General features: G+C 37.6%; 1 protein-coding gene across 1 annotated transcript; it reads left to right on the plus strand.

Annotated features, from left to right (window-relative positions):
• LOC104589232 (RNA methyltransferase family protein) lies at positions 1–3,800 on the plus strand. Its single transcript, XM_010247481.3, has 3 exons — positions 1–780; positions 2,893–3,138; positions 3,309–3,800. Exons 1-3 carry the CDS (start codon positions 16–18, stop codon positions 3,438–3,440), a joined length of 1,143 nt encoding a protein of 380 aa, XP_010245783.2. The 5' UTR covers positions 1–15; the 3' UTR covers positions 3,441–3,800.
• Positions 3,801–11,205: the final 7,405 nt, after the last annotated feature.

The raw sequence follows: 11,205 nt of genomic DNA on the forward strand, positions 1-11,205 counted from the left end.
TAGTATAGTATAGATATGATATGTAGGGGTTTTGTCGTGTTAGAGAGAGAGATGAACTCGAGCTTCCCACGTGCAATCCGTTCAACGATTTCACCATCTTCTCTGGTCTTCAAACGCCCAAAACCACCTTTCTTCGCTGCTTTAAGTCGATCCATTTCGGTTTCATCAATGCCCACTTCTCCCAATCCTCAAATTCCTCTGTTTCTTAGGCCTCCAAAGTTCTCTTCTACTCTGTCAGACCTCCAAAAATGGCAAGAGTGGGCTAAAAGCATCGCCCTCTCAGTTGGGTCCAAGTTCGTCGACATTGACAACGGACCCGATACCATTCTCTTGTGTAGAGAGCTCAAATGGCTACTAGAAGATGCAGTTGAGGATAAATCCACAGTACCCGAACTGGGTTCTGCTAAAAATGGCAGATTGGTAAGATTAAAGGCGGATATAGAAGAGCTTTACGTTCTATGGAAGCAGAGAATTGAAGAAAGGAGGCCGTTTCAGTATATAGTGGGATGCGAACACTGGAGGGATTTGATTTTGAGCGTTCAAGAAGGGGTTTTGATTCCAAGGCCTGAAACTGAACTGATTGTGGATTTGGTGGGTGAGGTTGTTTTGGAAAATAAAGGCTTGGGAGATGGAATATGGGCAGATTTGGGAACTGGAAGTGGAGCAATTGCTATAGGAATTGGGAGGATTTTGGGTAGTGGAGGAAAGGTCATTGCGACGGATTTAAGCCCAGTGGCAGCCTCAGTTGCCGCGTACAATGTGGAGAGGTATGAGTTGCAGGTTAGTTATTCGGAAAATTGTCACCTTGTTTTCACAGTGATTGAAGTGACAACTGACAAGTTTGTCAAGGAAAAGGTTATGAGTCATGTGTCTGTTCCATGCCTTAAATCTTCACAGGAGCTGCTACTTTGTGCTAAAAAGTAAAAATTCTCAAATACATGTAGCCTAGTAGGTGAGTCCAAGAATGTTGGAGTTTAGATAATCTGATAATATCTGCCAGACACAAGACGTTGTTACTTAATTTCTTTAGAAAACGTTGCACAAGCTGAATTCCTTTGCTGCTTTAACTTGGCGTTGTAATAGAAAGCATATCTTATATCTGGTTGTTACTTCTTAAGTCTTAACGTCCACTTGATTTCCTCCTTGATATTAAAGTTGCGGAAGAGCTTGGATCCATTTTGTTAGGAACACTTCATTAGAGTTTGAACATTTCATTTTTTTCCCTATCCTTCTTAGTTATGTGGCCCAACTTGCTGCCTTTTCTGGAAAAGTTCTAATTAACTAAATATCTTTCTGCATTCCAAAATCATTGTTTTCTTTTTAGTGTTTCCATTGTTTCTTGGTGTTCTGGATAAGCCCAGAGGAAGTAAGCTCTCTAGCTTTAAAATGTAGCTTCATTCTAGGGGGCCTTATGGGTTTATCAGGTGCTTAGTTTTCTCAATGGAGTGTTCTTAGTTAAGTTCCATTTATGTCCTATCAGTTTTATAGCAGGCTGGTTCTGTTGCAAGGTTTTAGGTAAGATAGGATAGTGCGCATCTGTATATCAAGAATTACTTTCTTAAACAGAATCTATTTCTTCTTTCTCCTTTTTCACTTAATATGACTTGCCCTTTTTCCCAATGGTTCGTATTTGTGCTTTTTTGTCTCTTCTATACTTAAATTGGTAAAACTCTCCTGATTTAACATAAGTTAGTGTTTGGAAGATTGAAGTCTCGTTAGATCTTATAAGAGTAAGAACTTGTTTTTATGTCTGAACTGTCTATCAGAAATTTTATTAGACTATCATGTTGGAGATGCTTATCTGGGTTGCTATTGCAGTTTCTTCCCTTTGAACATGGGTGATTCAATCACTTATTAGTTATTAACCAGAACAAATTTTTGGATACAATTGAGCTTATCAGAGCCTCAGAGGTGTAACCAAATGCAATTAAAAGGGAATAACCACTTTTTTTATTAGTTCCAAACATAAATGGCGATATTTTAGACTTAAAAATGCCACCTAAGTGTTGCTTCTATACTTTCTTCTTTATAACTTTGACTAAAAAAACAAGTACTTGATGATGGTTTTCCTCTTATTCCATCTTATTCTGCTATAATTGTTTTGAAGAACTTTCATATTCCACTGTGTTCCCAATTAAGACACCATAAAATTTTGGTAACATCAAAGTTAAACATTTCAGTCTAGGAGTTTCTGATGCAATTGTGGTTCTTCTCTTTCAAGACTAGATCCATGATAAGTACAAGTATGTGTTCTCCCAATGTTTCTCAAAAAATAAGAAAAAAAAGAAGAAAAAAAAGGAAAAAAAATCCCGGTACAAGTGAAGGAATAGAGTTATAGAGGTTTTGTTTCATTTAGTTCTTTTTCTCTTTAAATTGCGCTGTTAATTTGAATTTGTTTGTTACTTGTTTTCATAAAAGTTGGATATATTTGAAGTTTGAATTTCTAATGAGTCTACTATCTATTCTTTTCTACCTAATGCATCCCAAAATGCTGCTAAACTTTATATTTTAGCTACTGTTGATATAAAAATAGATGTGAGAACAGGGTATGTTGGGTCATAGATTCTGTATGGATTGATACAAGTTGATTTTGTTCCACGGGTTACACATTCAACTTGTTTGGCTCATGTCTTTCTTGGTTTTCCACCTGAGGGGGACAACAGTGATGAGATATATCATATGTATGCATGGACACAAACGTAAAGTTTTTTCTTTTTTGTTCTTTCATTATGCTGGAAGAGAGGATAAATGAACACCTTTGACACCACCTTACTGCATTGTATAAGAATGAATTGTGACACATGCATGCACATTGCACACAAACAGACCACTAATGTCTCCACAGTTTGTCCTGCCAAATCCAAGCTTTTTACTTGTTAGTGTGGTTTCCAGGACAAAGTTGAGATAAGACAAGGATCTTGGTTTGAACCTCTGGATGATGTAAAAGGTGCACTAGTGGGACTTGTGAGTAACCCACCATACATACCAAGTCATCTGATCCTTGGGTTGCAAGCTGAAGTTGGTAAACATGAACCAAGACTTGCACTGGATGGGGGTGAGAATGGCATGGATGATCTTCTCCACCTTTGTAAAGGAGCTGCTTTGATGTTGAAGCCTGGTGGATTCTTTGCTTTTGAGGTACTCAATTCTTTTCTAACAATTGGCCCGATATCTTAGGAATTTTATTCAGTTAAAAGCAAGTTTTTCATTTTTTCTATATATAGCTATGGTAACTTCTTGCATAAGTCCTTTGTATATTCATCTTGATTCGGAAAATTTTTAACTCTGTTGTTTTCTTCTCTGTGCAGACAAATGGTGAAAAGCAGTGTGAATTCCTTGCAGATTTCTTGACAAACAAACTAGAAACTAGTTTCCACAATGTGAAAGTAGTATATGATTTTGCAGGTATCCAACGGTTCGTCACTGGATTCCATAATTGAACATCAAGTATGAGCAAGATAATGGTGTGAATGTTATCATTTCCATCGAATGGTTCTCCGTTTTTCTGCAATATCATTTATAAATTATAAATTGGATTCTTTACTATACTCCAAATCACAAAACCTATTGTGCAAATAACTTTATATTGTGAGTTTATTGTCCTAGTAATTTTCCTGGTGGGGTTTCTTTTCCTTTGCCCACGAAAAAAATGAAAACTAAGAAAAATTAACTTGACTCTTTTCATGCTATTTTTTCATTAAAGTTTATTGTTTGTGATCTCTGGTTCTATTCCAGATCTAGTATTATGTTCAGCCATCTTGACTGCACTATAAATGTAAGAGAAGACCTAAAATTTCCATTTTAAGTACTCTGTGCTTTGTAAACAAGGATAAGCTCTTAGTGGATCCAAGAATTTAGGCTTCGAAAAAAATTCCAAGTAAATTGAGGGAAAAAAAAAGCCCTTTGGCATTCCTGGAAAATCTCAAATCTCAAGGTCCGAGTATCTCTGTCCAGTGTTCACTGTCAGGTGCTTCTCTTTTCTTTGAGCTAAGGGAGGTATTAGCAGGAACAAGATTTTGAGACTGCAGTTCATTTTAGTTCTCATAGGTGGGACTGCAGTTCAGTTCACTGCCATCCACATTCTAGGGCTGCAAATGGATAAGATGGAATTCAGATAGTGGTATCTGAAACGAATCTCATAAAAATTCGAGAGATCTGAATTTGATACAGTATCCAAGTAAAAATAGATCCAATGAAAAAATTATGATGCCAGAGAGACATGATATTGGAAAGGATTTGACCAATCAAAACTCCCCAATTTTGATGAAAAATCACTTTGATTTGTTTTGATAGAATAAAAACTAGGGTAAAAGACTTAAACCTCCCCTAATGTTTCTTATAAATACTAAAACCTCCTCTCTTATTTTAAATTGGACCAAGTCCTCCCCTGTCAAATTTATGTCTAATTAAATTATTAAAAAGTTTCTTTTACCCTTGTTAAATCTTCAAATTTTTAAAATAATGGGATGCCTCCATTAGGCATGCCCGCACCACTGCTGCCTCATCCTGGGATGCCTCCTCTAACAGGTGGCATTCCTGTCTTTGGTCGCACTCGCACCTTGCCCCGGTATGCCACCGCCACCAATCCTCAGCAGCAACAGAATCAACAACAACAATAATGATTTGGTTTATCCTTAATGTTTAAAGGCGGTGAAGGGGCTTTAACTACACTGATTTGTATAATTCATTGCTCAGTTTCTAGTACTTCCTGATTTGCCAAGGTGGAGACTAGAGGTGTATGGAATTATTTGTTTAGGTTTTTGCTATCACAACAACACAATTAGAGAATTGCTTTTAGCTCTTTAGAGTTTCTTGGGAAATACTTTTGCCTGAATTGTTCAGCCAGTGGAATTCAAACCATCAAACCATATATTGGGCGCTGATGCAAGACAGTTTCCTTAATTACTGACTCTAGTTTAAAGATTTTGATATATTGAATGGGGTTTTAGTGCGTTCCTGTAGCAGTTAGGTAACCTTGCAAGTCTGGTGTGTTTGTCAAGGTTAAATAGATAAATTGCTTGAAAAAAAAATCTCCCTATTGTCTGTTCAGATGTTTTTGTTTTCTGGATATAGTAATTAGCCATTGTCAAACAATCATAAAGGGGCAAAGTCGGGTTTTAAGAAAATTTAATGTCAATTTATACGGATTTTGACAGACTATTAATGGAGAGGAGGTTTTTATCTGATGACATCAGCCATTAGGGGAGGTTTTAGTCCGACTTGAAAAGTGAAGGGAAACTTCAGTATTTACGGTAAATAAGGAGGTTTAAGTCTTTTACCCTAAAAACTATTACTCAAAACAAGAGACAAGAAGTTACAAGCCAGTAGGTGAGCATGCCCGTTTCAACACGTCCATGTTGCAATTCTTTGCTATCTGTCCTAGCTGATGGGCCTTCCTATTAACAGACCGAGGAATATAACACAAATCTACAATATCAAAAGAAGATTCAAAGGCAAGATAGTATCCGAAAATGGATGGACAGTCCAAGGAGATGTGGGCTTTCCAAAGATAGAAAGTCTATAACGATATTTGCATCAGACAAAATCAGAACTTTTTTTTCCATTCTTCTTGATGAGCCACTTCTAAAGCTTTAGAAATAGCCCAGACTTCCGCATAAGTTTTGCTTTCCCCCTCCTGCCAAAAAAAGGGCTTACTGTCGTATACACATAAACCAAAAGAGGTAACAGTTTTACAATGACCCCACCATCACACTTCATAATGACATCAAAAGAACTCAACTCAGGTAACGAGCTATTCTTAAAAGGAACCACCCTTTCATCAGTTTGCAGCATAGGATCAGCAATACAAGAATTTAGCTCCATAAACAAAAGTTTTACAGGGTTGATAACCCAATGAAAATCCACTTGATTGGTTATTACTTTTTATGATCCTGGCTGATTGGTTATAATTTTTTTATGATCCTGGTTGATTGGTTATAATTTCTGGCATCATGTTTTTCTTGCATTGTGTGTGTGCACGAGCTGGTGTTACATTTAGTACAGATATATAAGAAACACAGAGTATCTGAAAGGCAATTTTAGAGACACATTGCGATGGACAAATTAAGACATATAAATATGTTAGGAAACTTAAATAATTCCTAAACATTAATACCAATAAATGGAAGTTTTAGGTGACTATAAATAATTAATTTACACATAAAAAATACGCTTTAATGTTTTATAAAGTGTGAGATATTAGGACACAAGTGATAAGTGTGTATGTACCTTAATTCTCAATAAGTCAGTATAATTTTAATTTTTGTTAATATTTAAAAATATATAATTTTAATAATCAATTATAAAGTATGTATTTACTAATCAGGAAAGTTTGTCGGTACAAGCAACAGGTAAATAACTTAACGTATCAGCAAGCCTCAAAATAGATACATATTGGCTCATTGTGTGTAGCAATCTGTCAATTTGTGGACATCTCATTCAAAGTCGATTCAAGTGGAACTAGCAGAGTCTTTTTGCAGGGGTTGGAATTATAACATTGCTATTTGTTAAATTAAAAAGATAATGATTTTTTAATAAGAAATTTGCAATTATAAGTATCTAAGTCTTGAAACTCATATAAAGACTTAAAAGAGATCATCATGTTTTCGTTTTTTAAATAATGTTTCAGCAAAGCATCTTATATAAAAGAATTAATATGATCATATAGTGATAGTTTTGAGTTCTACTTCATAGCTGTCCTTTGTTCCACATCAAGAACTTCCAGTTGATCCGAACAGTAGGACCGTTCGACTCGAGAACCGTCCAGGCAACCGGTTCAGTTTTACCCCAAACCCGGTCCCTATAAAAAAATCATTGAATCAATCAATGACTCATTGACCCGGGCGGTTGACCCGTTAAACGATTTTTGGTCATTTTTTTATTTTTTAATTTTTGTTGTCAGAATGAGCCATCCGTTCGAACCGGAAAACCTAGAAACTAGTGGCCAGAACAGTTCCGTTTTCGGGTCGTTTTTTCTAGATGTCAATAATTAGACGAAATAACTTTGTAGTCATAGTCATGGGAAGGGTGGACATTGCAAGGGATTCCAAAACCTTGACAGATAAATCCAAAGTGACCTTAAACACAAAAAAATTGGCAATAAATTGAATTCAAAGTTCCACTTTGAAATGGAGCTAAACATACATGCAATCAAAGAAAGAGACAAAGCAAATCGTCTTGTAAGAAAATAAAAAAAAACATTGCACAAGAAAACCCAAAGAAAAAACAAAAGTGAAGAAATAAAATGGTAGTAAACCTAGACCGTTTTGGAGGATCTTGAAGAAGAAAACCAGACACACATAAAAAAAAACGCAGAAAATGAAAAAAAAGAAACATACTGCACATGCTCGAATAAAGCTAACAATAGAAGAAACCTTTGAATAGTGAAAATCCAAAAGCACAAAAAACCGTGGTTTTCAAACTACCGTTGACCTGGATGGACGAACATTTCAGCCCGGGAACCGTCCAGGCAACCAGTTCCGTTTTACCCCAATCCCAATCCCTAGCCAAAAAACATCGAATCGATCAACGACCCATTGACCCGGGTGGTCGAACTATCGACCCGTTAACCCGTTCAATGGTCTTTTACCATTTTTTTTTAATTGGGAACCATCCAGGCAATGGTTGCATTTTATCCCAATCCCGGTCCCTGGCCAAAAACCATTGAATCGATCAACGACCCATTGACCCGGGTGGTCGAATTGTCGACCCGTTGACCCGTTCAATAGTTTTTTATCATTTTTTTATTTTTTAATTGGGAACCATCCAGGCAACCGGTTCCATTTTATCCCAACCCCGGTCCCTAGCCAAAAACCATTGAATCGGTCAATGACCCATTGACCTGAGTGGTCAAACCGTCGACCCGTTCAATGGTTTTTGGCCATTTTTTATTTTTTATTTTTAATTTTTGTTGTCATAACAGGTTGTCCGTTTGAACCGAATGGTCAAACGTCGACCCAAAAATCGGTGGCCAAAACGGTTCTGTTTTCGGGTCATATGAGTCACATGCTCGAATGACATAACACGTATGATACTACTTAATGGACCTCACACACTTAATTTTTTGCTTGTAATTTTCGTTGTCTGAACGGGCCGTTTGTTGAACCGAATGGTCGAACCGCTATTTTTTTTTATTTTTTTAATTGGGAACCATCCAGGCAACCGTTTCCATTTTACCCCAATCCCGGTCCCTAGCAAAAAACCGTTGAATCGGTCAACGACCCATTGACCCAAGCGGTTGAACCGTCGACCCATTCAATGGTTTTTGGTCATTTTTTACTTATTTTTTAATTTTTGTTATTAGAATGGGCCATCCGTTCGTTTGAACCAGACGATCAAACCGTTGACCCAAAAACCAATGGCCAGAAGGGCTGCCATTTGGCGAAAGGGGAGACCACCCCTATCCCTTTAATACCCTTTAATATATATATATATATAAATCTATATAAAATTAGCAATAAATTTAGGATAAAGGATTTAAACCTCTCCTGTGTTTCACCTAAATATTGAAACAAACATCACTTTTCAAATTGGACTTAGACTTCTCTTTCTCAAATTTATAAACTGTTATCTCTAATAGAGAAGGAAAATGACTAATATACCCCGAGTTAAATTTGGGATTAGGGGGTGCAACTTGGGTAGGCTTAGGTTAGGCTTTCGTCAAGATGTGAAATTAATTTATAGACCATTACTTTCAATGGAGAAAGAAAAATGACTAATATACCCTAGGTTAAATTTGGGATTAGGGGTGCAACTTAATAGGTTCGGGTTAGGCTTTAGTCAAAATGTGAATGGGCCCGGCCTAAAGTAGTGTAAAATGTTGGACAATTTTGTATGCCCTTAGCTTCAATCTGATTTGATGTACTTTTGATATTTAGTGTAAATAAATAAAGTGCATGCTTGATTCATGTTGTTTGGTATAATTCTGTGTAAGACCCTAAAACTAGACACTTATTGAGACTCGTGTTAGTTTTAAATGTTCACAGCCATTGGATAAGTCTGGGGAGATTTATCCTGCCAAGGCTGATACTGGTGTGCCGCCAAGTGTTGGGATGGCCTGTCTCGGCCACCAGGTTAAGACCCAAGGCACATACAGTATGGGATTAATCGAATCCTTGAACTGGACCAGATTTCCAGTATTGCCATGGACCTTGGCGACAGATGGGCAAAACTGGAAAGTTACACCTGACCCCTAGACTCGATTATGATACTTCACTAGGTGTCGGATCGGGCTATCTTTGATATGCCAATCAGTGAGATCCTTAGCGGGGGTCAAAACCTAGGCATGTTGGGGCAGTTTGAGAATTCATCTGAGTGGGTAATCATAGTGACAGGATCAGCCCCTTTGTCGGACAAAGGTAATGATCGGGAATGCACTCTCTCTGATGGAAACCAAACTGTCGGCAGTTGATTTCAATCGTTGGAATTTTGTTTTGCAAAATTTATATATATATATATATATGTACGGTTTCAAAATGTTTGCAAATGGTTTTAATTCTCGGGATCCATGTGAGTGGAGAGTGCAACACTGTTCCTTGCAGCCGAGGGAGAGGCCCTCTCTTATCGGGCAGTGCTTGATCATTATGGGTTGAGAGGTTAAGTGTAAGGCCATTTAGGATAATACCTGATGGGCTAATCTTGCACCTGCCCACAGTCCCTGGGTTTTTATAAGATGGCTTGGCCCAGGGACCACTTAGTGTAAGTGTTGGGCCCATAGGGTCCATGTGATGGGCTCAGGGGTTCACTGGGACTTCTAGTGAATTCGGCTAGGCCTTGTAATAAAGGCTGGGCCGAACCCATGTGGCTGGTGTGTAGATCAATGTTTGGGTCCCACGCCATACAAAGAAGCCCAACTAGGCAGCAGATTGAAAACTAGTTCAGCACTGAACACTTAATGAGCCAAAAGCCCATTTCGAACTGGGCTAATATGATCACCCACTTATGGGGCAGATCTGGGATTAAAGTTAGCAAAAGGATTATGCGTTTAACCTAATCCACTATGGGAGACCAAATTCAAATCAGATTTGAATCTAGTAACCTCCTGATAAGATCAGGAGTAAGTTAACCTAATCTGCCGATAGGATTATGATCATCCCTTATCCAGATACTGATTTGGATTGGGATAACTCCTAATTGGATTAGGAGGTTTTTTAATCAAGAAGAAAGGAAGAGAAACCCTAAGAGAGAAAAACAACAACATCAGAATTCGAACCTAGGGTTTGTGTGCAAGAGATCATCCTGCGAATTCAGATTGGATCTCATACACACTGCAGAGAGAAGAGAAGCAAATTCAGCCATCTTCATCTCAGAAGTTCTCCTCCAGCCGCCGCCATTTTTCTGACAAGATTCGATCTTTGAAGAAAAGAAATCAAGAAATCAGTTCTTGATATCAGTTTTGCAGAAAGAACTGAAAAGATTCGGTGCTCAGTGTTTCCAGAGGATTCTTGCGAAGGATTCAGTGTGTAGGACGCACTCTGCTGGTTTCGTTCCATACATTGCTGTGTCATGTTCAGCAGGAGCGGTTCTTGGTGTCCTCTTTGGGCGTGAACACCAACTTTGGGAGATACTGCTTCTCTGGATCAGGTATAATTCCTCCATTGTCTTTGGTTCAGGTCTGGTTCGATTATGATTCAAGTAGAATCCTTGAATATTGTATTCTAAATTTAGGGAATATGCTTCCCAGTTGGAAAAAGGTAGGAAAATTTTTGAAATTCGCCCACCCATTCCGCAACCTTTTTGGCATCCATACGATGGATCCTACCATTCTTTCAGTGGTATCAGAGCCACAAGTTTGAATCTTGAACCAAAAGAAAATCAGATCTGGACTTGCATAGATGGATAGAAGTTGTTCTACCAAGATTTGCACATATTATTTGTTTCAAATCTTGAACCAATTTGTTTCAAATCTGAACCTACGCAAATGGGCAGAAGGCGTTCTACCCGATTTGCGCAGATATGGGTTTTGGGAAATTTGTTCCCAAAATTAATGGGCGAATAATCTGAAATTAATTTTATATAAATTTGATTATTATTTAGAACTGTTCTTTATGATTTTCTTGACTTATTGGCTGTTCGTACAAGGGGAGATCGAAATCTTGATTTGCGCAGGGAACCTGCGATTTTGCAGTTTCTGGATTATTTTATTACATTTGGTCTGTTAAATATTTTTTTTTTATTTTTTAGACAGAATGTATAGGTACTCGATCT

Source organism: Nelumbo nucifera, chromosome 3 (genome assembly GCF_055504915.1).
Source record: "Nelumbo nucifera cultivar China Antique chromosome 3, China Antique-T2T, whole genome shotgun sequence".
Lineage (NCBI taxonomy): Eukaryota > Viridiplantae > Streptophyta > Magnoliopsida > Proteales > Nelumbonaceae > Nelumbo > Nelumbo nucifera.